The sequence below is a fragment of the Crocodylus siamensis genome, chromosome 2 (genome assembly GCF_052110815.1).
Source record: "Crocodylus siamensis isolate JL-2025a chromosome 2, ASM5211081v1, whole genome shotgun sequence".
NCBI lineage: Eukaryota > Metazoa > Chordata > Crocodylia > Crocodylidae > Crocodylus > Crocodylus siamensis.
Genome location: NC_143396.1, coordinates 220206188 through 220229955, shown reverse-complemented (window position 1 = coordinate 220229955; position 23768 = coordinate 220206188). Strand labels below are relative to the sequence as shown.

Sequence of the window (23768 nt, the reverse complement as noted above, 5' to 3'; positions counted from 1 at the left end):
ATAGCAGAGGCATCCGATGCTGAGAGACTTAAGGCACTGAACAGAGGGGTGCCTCACCCAGAATAAATTCTTAGAAGCAGGACTGATCCAGAGGATTAAAATCATGAAATCATGATTTTGTACAGAGAGAACATATGTTTCCCTAGTGTTGCATGTGGAAGTAGTATCAAAATCAATATACTGACAAATCCAGTCCCATATTACCCATGTGTAAAGACATGCAATCCTTTATGTACTACTTGTGTTTGTATGAGTTGGTAATTTGTCAGCTGTTTGGCTCTAATGCATAAAATATTGGGTGATGTTCTGATCTCTCTTGTGAAACAGTCTAGAAGTTATTTTACTACAGGTGCATGGAATAGGAATTCAAGTGACCCATCTGAAAACACTGCTTGTTGCTAAGACACATTTCAGCCTTCTTATTTATGGACTAGAAGTTCCTAGTAAATAGGATGGAGATGCATGAAAACAAGATTAGTGTGTAACTTCTGTCTACAGAAAGAAAAAGGGTTTGGAGAACTCTGTATGTAAGTGGTTGGATGAGTTACTGGCAACACACACTCTAATGATGTATTGGTTTCTACTTCTAGAAACAAGACACACATCTGTTCAAAGTCCAAGAAGTGCATTAGTTATCTAGTATTTTTTCCAATTAGGATAAACAAACTGTCTTGAATTCTCCTTTCAGGACCACACCCAGACAGTAGTTATGGACATTTGGACCTTTGCTTCCAGACCCCACAGCTATGAAGGGCTACAAATTCTATTCGCTTCCTTGATCTATTCATTTTTTTCATGCAAATATTAGGAATAAACATGAGACATCTTGAATGTTTCCATCATGCAGACAACATCTCACTGATCTTTGCAAACTACAACATATACTGTCACTGACCTGCTTTGGTGTTTGGATGGGGTCAGTCAATGGCTAAAAAAGAGCCAACTAAGCCAGATAAAATGGAGATTATGCTAGGAGCACAAGTGAAGCACTTGCTACTGCAGAGCTCTCTCCATAATTTGTGGACACATCCTCCACCAGCAACAGACCTGACTTTTTGAGGTGCTCCTATATTGCTCATAGGCACTGGGATCTCTCAAAAATAAGAGTGGGTAGCAACCTATGTCCCATATTTGTTCCCAGTGATCTAGCCTCAAATAGTTCACACCTTCCCTACCTGGACTGATGTCAGACAGTTTACTCCAGAGGCATAAGTAACAATTTTTAAGCCCTGGACAAAACCATGCTGGTAGTGGTTTTGGGGAGAGGGACACAAGACCTACCTACCTACTTTGTGGTCAAAAACCCTGGCTGCTGTTACTGCCTTGCTGTCTGCCCATCTCCAGCTGCTGCAGCAGCAGTTGCTGCACAGGCGGTGTCCCTGCACCCAGCTGCTGCTACCAGGAGTCTCCACTCAGGTGCCCCAGTTAACTCAGGGCTGGTGCCTCATGTCATGCATGTACTTACCCCTGTTATACTGCTGGTTTACCAGAGCTTGAAAGCAGTATCCCATGTTACCCAGATTACAGGTAACCTTGTAAGTAGGCTATTGATAAGCGGCAGAAACAAGTCTACAGTCCAACCTTTTATTTGCTTGCACTTCAAGGCACTAAAACAAACATTAATCCCAAAGTCCATTTGGCTAGGAAGACTCAGGAAGTGGGACGAGGGTGGTGCACAGATTGGCAGGAAGTCTTTTTTAATTTGCTGAGTTCAACAATTTTTCCTCTAGCCTATACCCCATATTTATAGATGGCTGGTTCTAATATTCTAATAAATTATCTCTGATTGGTTTTATTTAAATTTCTTTGTTCCACTGAAACTTTTGGTGCTGGACTGACCCAGATCTCTTGTGGACTTGGAAGGTGTCAATTAGCTGGGATTTATATCCTTGAGAAAGTAAAAGGGAGGGTTTCTCTCCTTTCCTTTCCCACTGCAGGATGCTGTTCAATGCTGTTCTGCTTCTTCTTTACTTTAGTTTATGGTCTTCTCTGACAAGGCTGTTTTGTTTCCAGAAATCATCTAAGCATCTTAAATATATATATCTATTATAACAAAATAGTATCTAATACATTTAGTTACATCAATCACTACTACACTATTTTAAGATAAAGCTATGATATAGTATATTTGGATTATTTAATGAATAGTATTCCCTGATAATGTCTCTTTCCAGGCCTTGTGCTTTGTTCAACTGCATACCATTTCTGGTTCAGTTGGCCATATAAATGACTTTCTTTACTTTGCTAACCAAGCTAGTTGTCACATCTGCAAAAGTTCATGCTATGATCACTCAGAGACAAGCTTTGGGGACTTCTGCTTAGCCACACTTCTGCAGCTTGGCCTAGGCTCCTTGAAAATGGCCAAGGCTGGCAACACATGGTGGTGATGGGTTACTGAGAGCATGTCTGCTGACTATACTGGCTTTTTCTAGATCAAGTCGAGTTTGCCTTTTGGTCCTTATTTTCAAGGATCTAAAAAATAGAAGAGACTGGAATTCAGAATGCCTAATGAAAAATGTTACCTTATTCCCCATTGCCTGCGTAACTCCTAGGAAACAGTAAGAAGCACCAACCTTTAGGGTAAGATATGGCCAACAGATAGAGTTTTGTCTAGGTGTAGCCAAAAGCTCTGATATTCACTGCAGAAGGAACTCAAAACAAGTTATTATAAGCCTTATATTTGCCAGTTCAACACAATTTGACCTTGCTCTTGTATGAAGTAATGCAAAGCATATTTAGTTTAAACAAAAAGGGTGGGATATAAAGAACCTTTCCCCCAAGAGAAAGGAACTAATCTAGAACATCACTTGATACTTCCAGTCTCAAGTTGTTTATTAATCTTGGTGTTGCACATACCAGAGTGTTGGGTACAGAAAGAATTATAGAATAGCATAGAGTAGAGATTACAAATGTTAGAAATCAGAAAATATTTCACTATTAATGCCTATTGCCTGTGTATTGGGCAGTCAACAGATTAGGGTGCAGAGTTATTGAGATAATGATGGATTTCAAGCAGCGGGAATTGGAGAGAGATGGCTGGGGGGGGGGGGGGTTCCCCACAAAAAACCCCAACAAAAAAAAACAACAAAAACACCCCAAACCTAACCCTTACCTCCATTTTTGCCCACTGTTCGGAAACATCTCCAGAACGTCCGTAGAAAGGATGCCCTATTATGAGGGGTGGCTTGGACAAAGCTGAACTCTCGGAACAAAATGTGAGTTCCTTGACGCACGCTGTTAAAACTATAGAGATAAAATCAAAACAGAAAAAATGTTAGAAATCAGAACCCAAAATGGACACCCTCAGACCATCTTGAATGGTTAAAAAATAATAAGAATAAGAATAACAACAACAACAACTTTGGAAAATATACTTTGCAAAACTAATCTCCCAGCTTTTACAGCTTACCTTCATCTCTTTCCTAGGCGGAAGCCTATATGCAAAAGTACACCCTCAATCTCAGGCTTCTATTATACGATTTAGGGGCTCTTGAAAAGCCGAAACACTTATTCTAAAATAACCCAAGGGGTGTCCAAGGACCATTTGAAAGCTTGAGTGACTGAATGATGCATCTTTCTTCCTCCTTAGCTGAAGAAATAGCTGGAGTTCTATTACCCTATTTGTCCATCTGTCCAGAATACATCTGCCTTTTGCGCATTTGAACTGAGCTTCCTTTCCCTCTACAACCCTCCCTGCAACCATGACACACCCATCTTAATAAGGATATTAGGATTTTGCTTCCAGAGAACTGGTACTTTCTTGTATTGCTGGTGCAAATTACCTTTCAGTTTTGGCAAGATCTTAACGGCAATTCAAAGTTAAGCTGACAAATGCCTTTAGTAAGGAATGTCTCTACAGTCTAGTTTCCTATTCAAATAGGAATAGGCTTTGATAGGCAACTAGTTTAAGTTTTATTGCCTCATGCTCAAACACAAGTGATGCAATATTTGAGTTGTAATCAGTACGAAATATCCAATAAAATACTGGTTTAATAAACTCGTAATTAGACTTTCTTCTCTCTCTCAGATTTTGAAGAAGCATTTCTGTTGATTTCATGTGTTGTAAAGGATTAGAAATGCCCTTTTAAGATTAAATGAAAATCAATATGCATGAGACAGAAAGAAATATAAATATTATAAGCCAAAGTTGCTATGATAGGATCTCAGATGAAAAAAGGAACCATATATGCATGTTACTGTGCTTCTTTCAAGTAGGAAGAAAGATGCACTTCAGAGAATCATTAAAAGACTCCCCCAGAACAGCAGCATAGTGGATCTCTTGTAGAAGGGCTAATGAAAAAGACTGGGATTCATTCTTGATTACAGCAGAGCTTCTCCATTAGCAACTTCCTCAAAAGAAATAAAAGCTATTAGTTAGGGGAAATCCCTTGGTTAGCTATTTTTATGAAACAAGATCCTGTATTATAACTTGATAGTCAAATAATTTGATTACAGACATACCCTTCATACTATAGAAAAGGTCTCTTAAACACAATAGCAAGTAGAAGTTAAAAGAATGGTTCCGATGTCATTTAAAAAACAATGAAAAAATTATATTGTTGCATTATGGCTCAAAAAATCATTGGAAAGAGAACAGATTCTACCACCATGCTCCACAGATAATACTTTATTAAAATAATGTATTTCTTATACCATACTAGAACAACTGTAATTAATTCTAGGGATGCCTCAAGAGAGAGCATCATGAGATTTTTTAAATATAAAAATCAGAAGCCCTATAAACAGAAACAAAGTTAATCTGATTTTTTTTCACTAGTTACTTGGCAACACTGCTACAAGTCTCGACTCCTACAAATTTATCACAAGTTTCACAATATTTGGTCTTTTTCCTAATATCCCAGCTCCTGGAGACATGTGACTAGATGAGACTCCGAGTTTTAACTGGACAAAGGGCGTGTGTAGACGAAATGAGGGGCATGCGTGCATGACACTTTAAAGTGGGTTAAATGCTTTTGCACTGCTTTAATGGCATTGGTGTTTGCATGCGTTGGAGGTGTACTGTGCATTAATTCCAGCCACTGTAGTACATTCGGCGGCATAATGCACCTTAAATGACTTTGGGACGCAGCAAACTAAAACACCTCAGAAGAATTTTAGTTTGCTACCCTACAGCCATGGAGCAAAGCACCGGACTCCATGCAGCTCAGGGGCTGTGCGGGCAGCCTGGCAGCAGCCTGGGAAAGCAGGTTCCACCAAAGGAAAAAAAAAAAAGTGGCGAGCCTGATCTTCACCACACCCCTCCCAGAGCCTGCCTGCCTGCATGAGTACCCAGTCCTTCCCTCCGTGGCTGCAGTGCCCCCTGGGACTGCCTGAGTCGGGTGCCTGCAGGTGGGTGCCGCCTGGTGGTGCCACCACTGCCACGGAAGGAAGCACCCCCACAGCCCAGGGACTGATCTGCTTGCCAGCAGTTTGCCTTCTCCTCCCTGCCACCAGAGAGGCAGATAAGACATGACTATACATAACATGAGGGTTTACTTCAAGCTAAATTGAACCAGAGTTTTTAAAAAACTCACCACTTCAATTTAGGGCAAAGTAAACCCTTATTTTGTCTATGCACACCCTTAGTTTCTACTCCCCACAACTGCACAGAAAAAACTTGAGTTGCTTTTTCAAGTTATCTCATGATTTCTAAGACAATACAATTATTTTTGCATTCTTGGGATTGCCAATGCTGTTTCTCTAAAAGTTACAGGCAAGTTTATTAAGCATTGTCACTTGTAGCACTGGAATGTAAGCCAGAGGCACCATGTCCGGGCATAACTAGAATGCAAAGGCTTAAGTATGAATTAAATGTACTCTTATTCCATAGTAGACTGCTCAATTAGTTTGCTGCTCAGTCTCAATAGGTGAGAATGTAAATAACTTCTATTGGCAGCCTGCATCTAAAGTAAACAAGTGTATGCCATCATGTGTTCTTGCTTATATGTGAATGGTTATGTCACCTCCCAAAGATTACAACCTTGATGTGGTGGAGAGGCTTGTGTGCCATTGGTGACCTTGAATGGGAAGTCATCCAGAGATTTCTGATCCTGGTAGGGGTTGCCAGTGGTGGCAAGGATGACAGTGAGGTTTCCAGACTAATAGCAATTCAAAAATAAAAATAAAATTCCTCAGTGGTGGAACAGGTAGATGAAGAAAGAATATTTCACAGTGGCTTCAGAGGCAAATGAAGGCTGCAATGGAATAGAAACCTCCAATCATCTAGGTTTTCCTTGCCATCAGAAAAAGGTCTCCTTCCCCCAAAGTATCACATGGTTGCTGATGCACACTGCACCCACATGTTAAAAGAAGATGCAGGCAGGTATTTTCCATCAATAGTAAATCCTACAGCGATGGGCAAGTAGCGACAGAAAGCCCTTAGACATGGGCCTTCATGGAAGCAATGGTTTTATGATGGTAGTTTTGTATGTTGAACTGAGGTGTGCAATTTGGCAGCTGCAATCTTGACTGAACAGACCTATTTAGGGTTCACTCTACTCACTCCACATGGGGAAGGGGATAGAAAAGGTGCCCTAAGCATAGTCTGTCTCATTTTACCTTACTGGAAAACTGCATCCAGTGGAATCACTCTGTCTGCAGTCCAAATCAAATAATGCAGGGGTTCCCAACTTTTTTATGCTGTGGACCGGCAAACCGCAGACCAGAAGTGACCAGCATACTGCAGGCAAGCAGCCAACCCTTTTTTATACTGAATTGGCTGCCGGACTTCTGGGTCTGCAGCAGAGAGCAAAGGCGGAGGGAACTGTCAGTGGGTGCAGGGCATGGGGCCACAGCTCTTGCTGCTATGTGTGCCCCGGGAGGGCTGGGGGGCTGCGCTGGGCTCTTCTTGCGGAATGTGCGCCCCCCGATCTGTATGCTGGACAAGAGCAGCAGCCTGCTTTCATCTGGCGTGCAGATCTAGGGGCACGCGCCCCCTAGGAAGAGCCCGGCGCAGCCTCCCCAGCTCACAGACCTCCCGGGGTGCATGCAGCAGCAAGAGCCGTGCCCCACGCTCACTTACAGTTCCCTCCACTTTGCTCGCTGCTGCAGCCCCAGGAGCGGCTGACGCCACCTGCCTGCAGTCCCGGATTTTTGAGAATTCCGGATTTTTGAGTGCCGGATTTATGAGGTTATAGTGTACATGCACTGTCTCTCACAGGAAACATTTGCTTTAGTTAAAAAGAAGTAAATAGTGTCCTATTGTACAGAGGAGCTAGGTAAAACTAATTATTAACTTATAAGAATGTTAAGCAGGATCAACAAAGCTACTGGAGAGGCAAGAACAGTTAAGGCTGTCTGGATACTTTCAGACTATGTTATAGAGCAGGGGTAGGCAATTTTTTTGGCTGGAGGGCCACTTAATGAGTTTTGGTGAGCTGTCAAGGCCCACAAAGGTAGCCCCCCTCCTAGACATGTGCTTCACTCTCTGGTCACCATTTTGAGACTGGAAGTTCCACCCCAACCCCTGACCTTTGTCACCAGAAGTCCTTCCCTGGCCCCTGGAAGTACTGTTTGGGGGGGGAGGGTTGCCATCTTTGAACCAGAAAAAAACAAATCATACACTAAAAGTCAAACACCTACTGTAACATATTTTAATTTTATTTAAAAAATATTTTTGTCATGATTTGTATTTGTTAGTATATATAGAGGTGATTGCATAATAGTTAAAAAATTAAGTCTTACTCTTGTACATTGTTTGTGGGAGACTGTGTGGAGTGTGGTTGGGGATGAGTATGTGTATATGGTGTAGGAGAGTGTGTATGTGTAGGGGGGGTTGTGGCTATGTAAGTGGGGAGGCCTGGGGTATGTTCCAGGGTGTGTACATAAGTGGATGGGTTGTGGGAGCAGATTGGGTGTATAAGGGAGGGTCGGCAGGTGCCGGGTCCCTCCCACATACTCCCCACCATGGTACACAGGCCCTCAAGTTACTTGTGCACAGGCACTGCCATCCAGAAGCATACACCTCTGGTTAGAGCTGCACAGAGCAACAAGAAGCACAGCCAGGCCAGCCTGCCTCTATTGCGCACAGCTCCCCGTGACACACGTGCAACTCCTGGCACTCGTGCATCACCAGGGGGAAGCCCTGTGCAATGGAGCCAGCTGCCTTCCATCACATGCAGCTGCCAGGACTCTATCGGAAGTGGTGGGGAGCCCCACCCCCTACTTCCCTGGCCACAGGGAGCAGGGAAGGCAGCTGGCTCCATCAGGCAGGGCTTCTTGTTGTGGTGCACAAGTGCCAGGAGCTGCACATGCATTGAGGGGAGTCCTGTGCAATAGAGGCAGGTTGGCCTGGCTGCACTCCTTGCCACCATGTGCAGCTGTGGCCAGAGCTGCGTGCCACCAGGCAGCAGTGCCTGTGCAAGCCACAAGTGCCCCGATTACCCACCACCTCCTGCTGCTGCCACTGCCAGCGGGGGCTGTGCACCACTGGGGGGGTGTGAGGGTTCCCCCACACCCAACCACCCTCCCTCACACACCATCCTGCCCACCTGAGCTTGATGCTTCCACTGCCCCCCGCAGGCACGGGCTCCATGCTCCTGCCAGCCCCATGCTCCTTGGCTTACCCCCAGCTGCAGCTTCTTGCCTGCAGCTCTCTCTCCCTCCCTTCTCCCCTGGGGGCACTGGAGCTGGGGGGGTGGGGCAGGGCTAGGAGAAAGAGGCTGCAAGTAGGCTCTGCAGCTCGATCAACTCCAAAGTGGAGTTCGACCTCCCCCCCCAACTCCCAACAGGCGAACGTCAGTTGGGTCGGGGGGGCGGGGGGGTCACTAACTCATGGCACTTTATGTAAAACAGCATGAGTTAAAGTAGGGGCCTGCGCATCTGTTAGCACCCATTATTCTGTTCAGCACCAGTAAGAAGATGGTTTGTATACACAACAGAAAGAGCCACTTTTATCCTTAGCTACTTAAGCAACTACTTTTAACAGCTAGACATTTGATGTAACAGCCTGCAGGGATATCCTCTGGAAGGAAAAGAGTTTGGATATATAGATATATATTTTTAACAAGCTCCAAAACTGCTGATTTTAGATCTAGCAAAAACCTAATTTTTTTGCCGTTCTACACAACATCTCAGATGTAGATAAATTTGCACATTAAAGTTCCCAAGAATGAGATCCCTGACTCATCCAGTTGCACTAGAAATTAAACTAAAGCCCTCATTAGTTCACTCTAATATGCTGTTAGCACTTGTGCTATACTCAAAGGTTTTGTTAGGTAGATGGATAATCCCTCCATTAGTAAAAGCTGCCTTTCCCACCAGTGTAGTGAGGGAGAGAGAGAGGGAAAGGAAACACCACATACAGAATCTTGGCTGACTGTGGAAGACGTGAAAGGTTTTTACAGTGGGGACTTCAGCGTGTTTTCTCTCCTTGCCTTTACATGCGCCACAGCCACCAAACCGCAGAAAGTAGTCTCTATAGGATGCCAGCACCGGGAAGGATGTGCCTTGCAACATATTCACTTTGTTTGTGGGATGGGTACAAGCACATTAGAGGAAGAAAGAGGGTTCAGGAGGACACAGTGATAACACAGCCAAAACTCTCAGAAATGGCTATGCTGGGAACTCCAGCACTCAGGTGCTGCTTTGCTGAACAGCAGCAGCTTTCAATGGGTCTTTGTCTTTGGTGTAATTACATTTTGGCACCTTGCCAGAGTTCAGAAACTTTCAAGCACTCTTTTCAAACCTTTGGACTTCTAAATAGATTGTAAAAGTACCAGGATGCTATGGTAACATCCCAATAAAAACCCACCACACTGGTTACCCTCTGCCTGCTGGAATCAGGCAAAGCCAGTAATACTGCAGAATGAACCTCCTGTCCTAGAGAAGGACAGAAGAAGTTGGCAAGACCCTAGTAGCCCCTGGGCAGGTGCCACCTGTGGTTACTAATGTAAAAAAATGACCAAGTCAGAGGACCCCTCCATCAAACAGAAAGCAGGAAAAACTGACTATTGCTCCCTGACTTATAGAGAATGGAATTTTCTTTTGCTGAAAATAAGGGAGAAGGGAGGAGGGCTCCTTTTCAAAGAAAAGCTATAGTGCAAAGGATGAAAAAATAATCACTATACCTATTACAACAGGGAATAAATCATACAGATGTAATGTCTTACGCAGAATGAAGATACTCAAATTTGAAGATGCCACCCTGATGATTTGAGGGTGCAAAATACAGCAGAACTAGCACTGCTAATAGAAAGCACTGAAGTCACAGGGTTTCAAACCTTAAGCAAGTTCTGACCTTTAAAAAAATAAGGTGTACAGTACCATACAGTTGCTAATTAGGCAGCACACACATAACACACACGCTGGGTTCTAAAATGACAGTGCGACTTCTGACAGACTTTGGAGCCTTCCAAATTGTCCAGGTTCTAAAATGTCAAAGCTGGTCTTTTTCAACCCTACCTGGCATCACCAGATAGGGCTACTGCTGCAAAGTATCATACGATGACATACAACAAACTCTAGTTGTTGAACAGTGACTGACAGCCTAAGGCTACTAGAAATTGTATTTACCCATCTTAAGCATCTGAACAAATCAGTGGAGTTTTAGTCACCAATCCTGAAAGATTGAGGTGACATATCAGCAGTCCCTGGTATGTCTACACATGAAATTAATTCAATGCAATAAATTCTGGCACAGCTTGTGCCAGAGTTTTTTGCTCCCAGGCACAGCATTTACACGTGTGCCTGGGACCATAGCATGCTGAGCCAGGGCAGCTCAGCCCTGGCTGGCAGGATGCCTGGGGATCAGCCAGGGGGCTAGCACCATCATGCCCCAGCACCATCATGCCCCTGCACTGTAGCAACATCATGCCCCAGCCAGCCCTAGTCACTATCTACACATGCATTGTGGCAGAGTAAATAACTCCATTGTAAAGTAGCACTTGTGTTGGGCACTACTATCCTATGGCAGAGTTAGTTAGTTTACTCTGGCCTAGTAGCACCGCTCTTATAGAGAGCAGCACTTTACTGTGGAGCTAACTAGGCAACTCCACAGTAAGTGTCTCGTGTAGATGCATCCACTCAGTACAAAACTGCTACATCCAATGCATTTTGTCTTCATCATCCCATAACAATTAAGTCAGTCTCAGGGGGAAAAAAACAACCCTTTTTAATGAAGCTAACCTTGTGTTTATAGAAGCTCTTCTTAAACAAGAGATACTGTTGACTCATTCTAACAATTAGCTTTACAAAAGAGAAGGCCTTATTGAACAAGGAGCAGACGCAAAAGGATCATTAGCCCTCTTTCTAATCTGGGACGGTTAAACCAGATAAACACTACAAATGCAGAAGTCAGAGATCCAGGCTAAGCACAGACAGTCAAAAAGCCTGAGGCTGAATCGATTCAATCTTCACAGGCTAGTCTAAGCTGCATATATTGAACCAATAAGCAAGCGAACACACATTCACTTTTGATTCCAGAAATGCAGCCACATGCCTGCAGAGGTCTAAGCCAGAAGCCAGGAGGTGCTAGAGCATACGTTCCTACTCAGCTGGAGCAGACAGCTTGGGCCAAAGCTAACCTACCTACCCTGCTGATCAGGGGTTTGCAGGGGAGGTGCAAAGTATTCTGGGATGCTGGGGAACTGTGAGTTAACTTGAATCTGGAAGGGACAGAATTTCTGGAACAGAAGTTCAATAAACTGATTTATTTAATAAAAAGTTCAATAAACTAGATAGTACCTTGCCGGGTTGTCTGACCCCAGTATTCTTTCCTGCCATGGCAGGGGGTCGGACATAACGATCTGCTCAGGTCCCTTCCAACTCTACCAACTATGAAACTATGATTTAATCTAAACCAATTAAATCTGATACCACATCCATCTGGCTTTATATTAAAATGGTTTCAGCCATTTTGCAAAGGGTTTGTGTGTGCTGAACTTCTGTTGTGTTACAGATTTGAACCAGTTTCCAATCTCTTATACCGCTTTGTGTGTAATTTCTGTCCCTAGCCCCAAAGATCCTTCTGTGGATCACCTACCCTCAAGTTTATTTCAGCTGAAAAAGGAGATGGGTGGAACATGGCTCAAAAGGTAGATTCCTTTTCATGCTGCTTGGATGGGGCTCCAGAGGGGATTTGATACAGCAGAGTCAGTACAGTTGGTGTGAGGATTATTTGTAAGTACTGTTGAAAAACCAGCAGCACCTGGGGGACAGCTCAGAGTAGGCACTGAACTGGTCTCCTAAAGCCCTCTGAGGTGAGGCTTGGCTTCTTGAGGAGAGGATTAAAAATGTAAATTAAATTGTTTAAGATTTAAATTCTATATAGTATGTTCTGCTTGCTCTTTATTGCCCTGGATTCCTATATCTTTGAAAGTCTCCCTCCCTTGCCTTGCTTGTGCTAGGTCAGTAATTTAACACCCTGAGATCTCAAATCAAAGGCTGCAATGACTTTGCTGTGCTGAATTAGTAGCCCAGGATATAAAAAATGAGAGAGAGAAAACCCTCTAAAACAACAGAGGCCTTTTGATCAGAGCACCATACTGCAGCTCCCCGTAATTCAAGCTGACCATTCTTATATAGCAGGAATTAAGGACTCTCCCCACCAGGCAGGGCCCTATTAAAAGACAATAGTTGTTTGAAAAGGGTAAGCAAGCTGATATATATATAATAGGCCACATATGGGGGGCCCTTTCTGCTCTGAAATAAAGCTTTTTAGAATTATGAGCTAGGAAATCCAGTATTCAGGAAGATGGGAGGGGGTATAACATAAGAGGGTAAGTAGCCAGGCAAAAGTGCTTGATGGTACTTAAGGAAAAAGGAAGGAGCTTTCAGAGATGAGTATCAATCATGAAGTACTACAGCTTTCAAGCTAATCAGGTGCTATTCCAGGTTACACTGAGTTCAAGTGATACAGGCCAGAAGGGAATTACTGGCACAGACACACAGGTTTATTTTTTTTACAGCAAGTCAAAAGAGCAATAAAGTACACAACAGAAAGAAGGCCACATGAGCATTGGTACAGGGTTTTATGTAGGTCATGAATGGTTTCAACTCCCTCCCCGCTCCAAACAAAACCAAAAATTTATCCTCCAATAAACTGTGCATGCATACTCCTGCCTCCCCTTCTATCAGCTTTGCAATTTCTCTCTCCTTTTATACTCTGCTTTCTGCACATCCTGTTACAGCATCTGATGAATGAAGCTTCAGCTCATGAAAGCTCGTGTTATATATATATCTATTCTGGTTAATCTATGAAGTGCAAATCTACCTTGCCTTCTGCTTGACTTCAAATTAACATAGCTAACTACATCTCTAAGTATGATCTAAACAAGGCTCTGGATTCTTATCCTATTACTTGGATTATTTTTTGTGATCTCTTTGTCCCTATGGGTTTGTTAATTATTTGCCTCTCCTAGTACTGCTCCCCCTCCACCCTCTCCCTTCCTTTTCAGTCTTTCATATTCAAATCACTCTTCATTTGATCTACTGTATCATGCATGTCCTTTTATAGCACCGGTGGGCAAAATACAGCCCACAAGCTGGATATGGCCTGCCAAGGGATTCTATCTGGCCTGCAACAAGTCCATTGGCCCTGCCCGGCCCAGGGGAAGAAGCAAAGGCAGCCCAGGCTGTGGTGCTTGCAACCAGTCTTGCTGCCCTCAGGCATGTGGCAGGATGGGGGCGGTGCAGCAGCTGGACTAGGCTTCTAGGTAGTCCTCATGGCAGCTGCTTACTCTGCCTGGCTGCTGCTGCCAGTGTCACTGCTGCCATTGGACCTGGCCCCACTTTCCCGGGCACCCAGGCCCATCCACCCTGCACCTACAGCTGGGGGTGCCAGATGGAGCTGGTTGGTGGGCAAAACAGGTCTTTATGGAAACTGGCCCAGGACCCCCATGGGCTGGGTGCACTCAGCTGGGCAGATGGGATAGGGCTGGAGTCAGATGGGGAATAGCATCTGGAAGTGGGACAGGTGACCAGAATTGCAGGGCAGTGACAGTGCTGGGCCAGGGCCTGGGACAGAGCTGCGACCTGCTCCTCACATGTCCCTGCCCATGGAACCAACACCTGTAGCAGGAACATGCAGGAAGCAGTTCACATCTCTTCCTTTAGACCCCAGCCCTATGCTGTCATCACCCCACGATCCCAGCCTGTTCCTGGATGCCATTTCCTGCCAGCCCATGGCACCATCCCATCCAACTGGCCAAGCACACCCTGCTGGCAGGGGTCCCAGAGACCTCGCCTGCTCCATCCGGTGCCCCCAGAAGGCTGCTATTCATTATGGTAGGCAAACTGTTCTGGTACCTTATCTCAGTGGCTTTTGCAAACTTACAAACTGTTCTTGCAGGCATTTGCTGATGTTGCACCTTCAGCAACATCCACAGTTTGCAGACTCAAGAGAGATTCTATATAACTGGCCCTGGCCACATTGGGATCAGACATAGGTTAGCTAGTCTTTTGAAAAAACAGCACAAAATGTGCCAGGACATTGCAACACACTTCAAGGACAAATATTAAAGAAACAAAACCAAGAAAACCCCTAAGGTCCGTTCCAGCTTCTCCTCATTATTTCATTCTGAGTAATGAGAGCATATTCCTTACACATACCACTTAATTCCAATTTAATATAAAATTTAAAAAGAATGGAAGAGAAATGCCAAGTACTCCTCAAACCAAAGTTGTTGTCTGTGCCCAGTAGACTCTACTCATATTTTGAGACATTTCCCAACTCTATGATCTCTCCAGAGGCTTCATTAAGAATAGTTAGAACCAATGCAAGGAAAATAGAAGAATGTATAGGTAGCTGAATTCAACAATGGCTCTCAAACACCACAAACACTTTAAAGAGGGAAAAAATGTCCTTGTAATGTGTTCCATAACACTGTCTTTCCTGAAAACTAAGGAATCATGCTAAAACCATTCTTTAAAAAACAAACCAAGCCCACAAAATGCCAACTCCCCCCACCCCCAATCAACAAAGAATGTTTGTGAGATTTTGTGTGGCTGCAATTTTACCTGTGCTGTACTATCATTATTTGAATCCACCATTTTTTATTTATTAGCAGTCTTCTTCAGATCACACATACAGTTGCCATACAGTGTTTGCCTGCCAACCATCTATACTATAAGACCCTCAGCTTGACCACAGTAGCAGTCCAGGCCAACCCTGGAACCTTCACTGAATCTGAAGGTATGAGGTCAAGCTTGCCATTGCCCATCTTATTGTCTTTCCTTTTCCACAGGAAATTACCTGGGTATGCAGACATCAAGGGCAGGAAGTCCCACAATTTCTCGTTCCTGGTTTTTGGTCTTTCCACCCTCCATTTTCTCCCTCTACTGCCTAAACCAGAGGCAAGCAGTCGAAAAAACAATTCCTAGAAGGGCTCAATGTCACAAAAAAGAACAACCACATGGATAGATTTGGCTCAGGCTACAAGGTGATACCTATGAGAAATCATAGCTCACTATGACCCAAGAGAGGTGAGGATGACCTCAGGTTCAACCTAAGTCTTGGTGCAGGAACAACCATACTGTAACTGCAGAGAACCCGCACTGTGAGAGCAAGGATAAAGGGAAAAATAATTGTTTTTTATATAGGTGTTTAGAGAGCAGACTCCATATGGAAAAATGGCGAAGAGACCCATTTGTTCTGGTGATGGATGTGTAATTGTCTACTTTTCTGCAGTGTGGTTTTCCTATGCATTCCAGTAGTAAAAAAGATGGAGTTTGAATCTGAGTACAAGTAAATTGCCTCCCAGAGTATGCTAGCAGCTTGGGGGTATGGCGTTGAGCAGTGACTTCAGTATGGAATGACTTTGTTTCAAATTACAGCCAGTTCTTTGCTATGTTTCTTCAATCTCTGACTTAAAAGCTCCTTCACTTCTCCAACACTAAAAACAGAAGAAAAGCAGACATTTCCATTTCCAGTTATAACTGGAAAGGCAGAGGAGGAAATAGCCCTCAAAATATCACTGATATTGAAGACCACCAAAACACTTACAGAAAATAAGACAGAATGGAAAAAAACCCCAATTTTAAACCCAAGATAAACACAGTGATCACTTATGAAATGACTGGGCTCCAAAATAAGTTGCTGTAAAGAAGTGATGACGAATAGTACTGAATATAAGAGGCTCCATAAGGATGCTTTTGAGAAGAGCTGCAGGCCACAAATCCTCCATGTTCCAATGCCAATTATAAACCAGGGGGCATGTATAAAAACATAACATATGAGGGGAGAATAAGAAAGATGAACACCCTAACAGAAGGTTTGGCTATTGTAATCCGGACAATTGTTTTCTTTTGATAGTCAGATAGAAATCTAAGGTTGTTCTTGAACTGAAGCTTCCTACTGGCACCCAACTGTATCCTTTTCAACAGGGGCCACACACACACACACATTAATGATTTGTTCACAATAGTCATAGGTAATAAAACCTTCGAGAAAAATAAACTCCATAAATACATCTGATGAACTCAAATATTGCTGGGTACTGAATGGGACATAGCGCTTAAAAAATAGAGTGTTGTTCTAAAGGCCAGATTAGAGCAATAGCACTAACACAGACAGATGAAGTTATATGACCTTTGTATGCACCAGAGCTCTGGCCAGGAGTCTAGGGAACACAAACAACTACCTTTCTGTTGCATTAATTAAAATCATTTTCTATTTGCTATGGTCCTTAATCATCAGACCCCTCCCCACCACACACGCAAAAGATGCCAGGGGAGAGGTAGGAGGGCAGGTGGAAGAAAGGATCTGCCCCGAAACAGGTTTTTGCCTCATATGAACAGTAGAGAACAGTCGAAACACAGGCACAAACTGATGTCTAGGTTAGTGATTAGCTGCATTTCTACAACTTGGCTTTTCTGCTAGTGGCAACCCACAGTGATCTGCTGCACAAAAATATCAATCTGTTTTCCACTCTGTCTGAGAAAAGCTGGCAGCCACAAATGATGTCTCCATTTTCAACTCTTGCAGTTTTGTTTTTCATCTTATTAAATGGATTTGGCTGACTGCAACAGGACACAGTAGGGCTTGAAACTTGGCCAGGACACAGCCAAAAGAAAAAAAATGGGTTACCAGAATACTGATTTTGTTTCATGAAAGTAATGTTTTTACCATCAGACTAAAACCTATAAAAATAAGTTTATAAAATAAACACAAATAAAAAGACTGGAAGCTATCAAACTTGAGGGTCTTACGGTGACAATCAAAGAGAGAGAGAAAGTCTCTAATGGCTTGATCACCTTTGCACATGTAGGATAAATTAAGGTTGTGCAGACAACCAAGAAATTCTAAGCTTTTTCCTAGAAAATTGCTTGACTGCACCTTTAACAAACAAAAAACAAAATTTAATCATGCAGACCCCCCTATGAATCATTACTATGGTTTGGACTTTTAGATCCATGGACATTCTCATTAACAAGCTAAGGAAACACAGACTAAATGAAAGTCCTGTAAAGTGGATACAGAACAGATTGGATCATAATGCTTGATGATTAGTCATCAACGGCTCAATGTCTAGTGGGGAAGAGTGGGGTTTCCCAGGGGTCTGTCAAGGTCTGGTAGTGTTGAATATCTTCATTAATGATTTGGATGATGGGATTGAGTGTATACTTAGCAAATTTGTGGATAACACGAAGTTAGATGGAGTTGCCCATACTCCAGAGAATAGGCCTAGGATCCAGAATGACCTGAATAGCCTGGAGAAATGGTCCACAATCAAATAAATGAGATTCAGCAAGGACAAGTGTGAAGTCCTGCACTTGGAATAGTCTAATTGCATATATAAATACTACAGAAAAGAACATAGAGGTTACAGTGGACCATAAGCTAAGTATGAACCAACAGTGTGTTCCTGTTGCAACAGTATACTAGGTTGTATTAACTGGTCACTTGCAAATCAAGGGGAGTGATTCTCCCACTCTGTTCCACACTGGTGAGGCTTCACCTGGCCCTCACCTCAGTTTTGGGTCATACACTTCACAAAGGATGTGCAGTTTGGAAAGAGTCCAGGGCAGAGCACAAAAATGATCAGGGATCTGGGAGATGAGACTTATGAAGAAAGGCTGGAAAAAAACAAAACCTGAAGTTATTTAGTCTGGAGAAAAGAGGAGTGAGGGGAGGATATGACAACAGTTTTCAGATGCATGAAAGGTAATTACCATGGGAATGGAGATGGACTTTTCTCTGTAGCCATAGAGGATAGAAATAGGAGGAATAGTCTCAAACTGTAGCAGAGGAAATTTAGGTTGGACATTAGGAGGAACTGTTTATGAGGGTGGTCAGGCATTAGAATAGGCTACCTAAAGAAACTGTGGAAACTTCCAAGAGTGTGTTAGACAGACACTTAACTGGGATGGTTTTATCAGGGATGATCCTGCCTTGAGCAGGGGACTAGATCAGTGCTTCTCAAAGTACCTGATGTGGTGGACAAGCCATTTTTTTTCCAGTGGGCCAGGGACTGATGCCCGGTTCAGCTGGTGGCAGCAACTGCGTGTAACAGCACTAGACAAATGCGCAACCAGCTGCTTCTTTCTCTTTCCTCACCTTGCACGACATGACGTCACCTGGAGTGTTGGAACGTACAAACTGTGGCGCTATGACATATCAGTGTTATGCTTCTGAAAATATATTTCTCTCTTTCCTGGCAACTCGTTGCGGACTGGCGAATATTTCTTTCTTTCCTGGTAACTCACTGCAGACTGGCGACCGGTGGCTTGCGGCAGACTACCACTTTGAGAGGCACTGGACTAGATGACACCCTGAGGTCTTTTTTGGCCCTACGACTGACACCACTTAAGGCTTCTATCACATGAGCTAATGGACAAACTATTTGACGACAGCAACTTATCTATCTAAATCTGCCAGCAGAAAGAAGAGAGTTGCATGCTTTGCAGGCTGAATTAAACAAAAAAATCACACACAAAACCACCACACCATATCTAGCGACCCCACAAATACAGTTTGGAAATTTTCAACCTCAGTAGTTTCACCTAATGCAGAGGCTCCCAACCTCGGGTTGCAACCCAAATGAGGGTTGCATGGGGCAGTACTGGTGGCACCACACACAAAGGATGAGCCGTGCTGTATTTCAGGAGCTCCCGTCCCCAGGCCCCTGCCACTGCCTCACTCTGCTCCCAGCAGCAGGTCATGGCAAAAAAAAGGTTGGGAACCACTGACCTAATGTTATAGTCACCTAAAAAAAAGACACTGAGGGTTGTACAATCTTAACTAGAGGCCCTGTTTCCTGTGTTGTGTGGTGGCCCCATGCCTGCAAAACAGCCCACCCTACCCTGTTGGGCTGTGTTGCACCTAAGCCTATTCACCCATCAGAACTTGTTCCCTGGTTTACCTCTGGAGGTGGTGCTCAGTGGTTCCTTTAGGGGTTCAGGGGCAACTCCAGGACACGTCTTGTATGTGGCTCCTCCTTCCCTACACCCCACCCCTTTCCATTTGGGTGTTACAGTGGATCCAGGTAGCACCTTGGCATGATCATGGGCTTCTTTCTTTTGCGCTGGGACTCAGAACGAAGGCGCTATGCAGGTTCTTGCTGTTGTCCTATTGCTCCCAGAAAATCCCAAAACAACTTAACCAAAAGAGGTCAGCCTGAGTGGTGGGCTGGGCAAGTGCTCACCTCTGAGTGTGGGGGATTGGGTGCCCAATTCACTCCTTGGTCTCTCCCTTTTTTGAGCTTAATTGTCTTCACAGTGAACCAGCTTTCTGCTATCAGTTCTTCCCATCTGGCCACCGGGCCAGGTGTGCCACAGCCCTGTGGAGCTCCATATTGGGCTTGTATGGGGCCTGATGCTCCACCAGTCCCCCATCAGCATGCTCTGGGCTTGTAGCTGCACTAGTGGGGCATGCAGAGTCTGTGGGGCTTCTGCTGGGTTCCCCCCTATTTGGTGCCCAGAGGGCCCACTGGCCCCCCTCTCACAGCCCTACCTGACTTGCAGGTTCTCAGGTGATTCTTGGTTTGTGGTGGTGAGCAGGCTCATGTCTGTGCTGAGCTGCTCATCAGCTGAGTCAGGCGGGCTGGCATCCCTTTTGGTCTTCTGGCCTCCATAGGTGAAGAAGCCCTCTTTCATTCAAATTCCCAGGGAGCATAGTGAGCCTCCAATCAGCCATTAGGAGTGCATCTGGGTTTTCCCCGGTCATCTCCCTTACAAAGCATGTGTGTGCTACTCCCCTGGGCACACCAGCCATCTGGGGAGGTGCCAGGCCTCTTCCAGTAGTGGGAAGGGTGTCCAGCTCCGTTTCTAGCACCCGGATGCATCCCACCCCTGCCGCAGCTCCCAGGCCTATTTTGAGCATGCAGTCTCCCATCTCCAAGCCAACCAGGAGTGTGTTCCCCAGCCGCATGGTGTCAGCTGTTTTGCTTGCAGCCTGGCTACCTGGGATGTAGTGCTGAGTACATGGGGTAGATGTCTGTCACAGCTGGCTATAATAATTCAAGGTTGTGGAAAGCCTCCTTGGAAGTACATAACAGAGTATGCTCATAGAATGATGCAGATCAAGTCAATATTTGGAGACATGGGTTTATCTATACAGGGCAGGCCTGTTTTTATTCCGAGACAGAAGAGGATGTTACTATATTGACAGTTGCAGCTGAAAGGAAGCAACATGTTTATAGCAAGGAAGACTTAAAAAATGAGGCGTGGGAGGAAAATGCTATGCCATCTGTCACGGTCAGCCATTGTCCTTGAAGATACGGGTAAGTTAGTAAGAGAGAGGCCACAGACAGTAAGATTTAGAGAATTAGCCTTAACATTTACATGTGAGCACTTTTACAGTCTAACACTGCCAGTTAAAGATTTTTTTTTTCAATTTCATATGGTTACATATTTGGATTCATCAAGATGTTTGTTCAGGTGTAAGATCTGCAAACAGGTGGGAAGAAGTGGCCCCAGTTGCCAGTGTGTTTTAAAGTGTTTGCAATCCAATTCCTCTGCCTAAGACTGACTTAAAGGTATTTGATTTTTTTGTGTTTACACAAACTGAAATTTAGCTATATAAATACACCTTCTGTGAACATCATACAAAATTTCATTCAAACAAAATGTTTTCAAAGCAAATACAATAGGCGCAGATGGGGTAAAGCGAAAGCAACTGTTTAGATGTAACTAAGTATATGTTGTCCTACTTGCAAGGAAGACAAAGATACAATAACCTCCCCTGACTTTTTGACTGGGAAAGTCTATTGCACATGCCTCATTAACGTAAGACTGTACAAACTGGTATCCTCAGAGAAGCTTTAGCCCTGATGTAACTGTCTCACTACAAGTGTAGCACTGTTTCTACTGATTTTTCTGGGAAAATCTCTCAAATACAAAGTTGCAACTCCTTCTCTATTATCTTCTGAAGAAACAAACAAGCTCAGATTTGAAAGTGCCCTGGCACCAGAGCCGTGGCCAAGAGCAAAGCTCCTTGTCCCAGGGTGAAAGTTTTCAGCCTCTTTCCACTGATAACTGGAGTGTAAGGAGCAGCAGGCTCTTGCCAGTCAGTCAGCACTCTTTCCCAGAATCCCTAGGGAGTTAGGCTTCCCAGCTAACACATCAACAAATCTGTCAGGAATCAGCAGCACATTACCCCAACTGAGATTTCTAACTGAAACAGTCTTTTCACAGCCAGGTCAGAGACAGAAGCAGCTTCACATCTGTCATACGGCTCACTGCAGCCTGGCAGCATCTTGTCATTTCTTCACTAGAGCAGAAGAGATGCAGGGACCTTAGGGGTGTTTGAGAAGCTGAGTGAATGCTGCTTTTGCAATCACTGAAACGAGAGAGAAGAGAAAGAGAGAATGAGGATAGCATTTCTTTGGGGTACCCAGATGTAGAGATCCAGGAAAGAGCTGGGAGTCTCAACCCCTGGAAAAAATCATTCAGATCCAGATTTTAAAGAATGTTTCTAATGTCAACATCAGTTAGTGTCTTCAGCTGTAGTGGTTTTCACTGCCTCCTATTCAGAGTCCCACAGATCAGTCAAAGAGCCCCAAAGAATTCTAATGATTGTAATTTTAAAAAATAAATCAATTAAACCCCCCCGCAATATTTCTACTGTAACAATCAAGCCTTCTCCAAGACTGATGCTCTACTGTGGGAGGTTCTCTCAAATGCACAGGAAGCCCTGAAGGCTAAGCACAGACAGTCAAAAAGCCCGAGGCTAAATCAATTTAGTCTTGACAGGTTAATCTAAGATGCGCCGATTAAACTGAAAAAACAACTGGACACACATTCATGGACACACATTCACTTTTGATTCAGGAAATGCTGCCATATGCCTGCAGTGACTCAGGCCAGAAGCCAGGGAGGTGCTAGAGCATGCCTCTCTGGCATGTAGCCAGCATGGGCTGTGTGTTTGCTTCCTCTTCCGGCTGCCACCGAGGTCTCTAGGATTTCCAGTTCAGCAGGACTCTCCAGGTTTGCTCATCACTTCCTCATGCCTCTGGGATTTGTAGTCCATAGTTGCAGTAAGTTGCAGGGCAGCTCTGTACTGGGCTGCAGGGGGGAAATGGGTTTAACACCCCTTCCTGGCCCAGATCCCAGTTAGGGTTTGTCTGGGGAAGCAGACCCTGCCCCCCCCCCAACCCTCCTCTGCTGGAGCAGATAGCACAGCCCAGCCCAGAGCAGGAAAGCATCCTGGGATACCAGGGGACTATGATTTAATTTGAACCAGGAAGGGATCTGGGACAGAAGTTTCATAAACCAGTTTGAAAACCATGGCCCCTGCAGTCATGGCCCTGCTGCTGCTGGGGTCTCCATCGAAACTGACCACAGCAACACAGGCAGTGGCTGCTGGGAAATGGAGTCTCCTGCAGGCCCAATCCGGCCTGTGGGCCAGACTTTGCCCACCCCTGGTTTACAGTGTATCAGGGCAGAACAAGTCAGTAGGGAACAAGAAAAGCATAAGGGTGACAGAAATTAGATCATATGGTAACTTAGATTTGTGAGACATATATCAACTGATGACTCAGCCTGAACAGTTTTTTTTTTCCCTGTTGTAAGTAAATGGATGAAGTCAGTTGTTCCCAGCTGCCACTCAACCTGGTCCTCAGTGGCTGACTAGTATATCCTAGGCATTCCATTAAAAGTGGTCTATAAGAAGGGTTTGGGTGAGGGGTGGTCTCTTACAGATAACATTAGTTAATTAGTGATCTAGATCTAGAAACAGTCAGAAATATTTATCAGAGAAGAAATGAACAATCAAAGGTGGGCTGACTGTTAGAGCCAGAGGGACCTGGACAACAATACATGAGAAAGTGGCAGATGGGTAGAGAGAGAGAGACTTGTGACAGGTCAACAGGACAACATTTGAAGAAGAATTTGGACAGAGTAACAAGCCAAAAGGATGATGAAAGGACAGCACAACAATTGATGTAATTTCCCCTGCGACCCTATTCCTTCTCCCTCGGATATTTCTGGTGCAGCTAGCACTATGGTACCCACTTGCCCCAAGGGCTGGGCTGAATAAGCTGGCCCTACCCATCTGGAGCCAGACTTAGGGTGGGTCTTCCTCTGTAACGTCTTAATATAACTCTGCACTAGGGTAGCACTTTCTCCCCCAAAGATCTCAAAGCACTTGGCACTAGTAGTTTTGAGATACAATATCCGCTATTAGAACTAGCTCAATAGCCTCAAAAAACAAGTGGTGTCAGCTGTAAAATGGTTCTGCAGCAGTAGTGCAGAGCTGGGGTGCTTCCATTCTGTCAGGAACTGTGGACTGGCTACATCAACTATACCTCACATCTAAAAAAGACATTCAGAAACATGTAGTAGGAGCAATTACTGGATAAGGGTCTGTCCAGCAGTCAGCAAAGAGCACACCA

At 44.3% G+C, this 23768-nt stretch overlaps 1 protein-coding gene across 3 annotated transcripts in view; it reads right to left on the bottom strand.

The window, feature by feature from the left end:
* The window catches only part of CSTPP1 (centriolar satellite-associated tubulin polyglutamylase complex regulator 1), a 131524-nt gene that overhangs the window by 77098 nt on the left and 30658 nt on the right, over positions 1–23768 (bottom strand). For all 3 annotated transcript variants that reach the window (XM_090033093.1, XM_090033094.1, XM_090033095.1), the window contains exon 3: positions 3113–3243. In XM_090033093.1, the coding sequence (XP_089889219.1) occupies positions 3113–3243 (131 nt within the window). The remainder of the gene's footprint in view (positions 1–3112; positions 3244–23768) is intronic.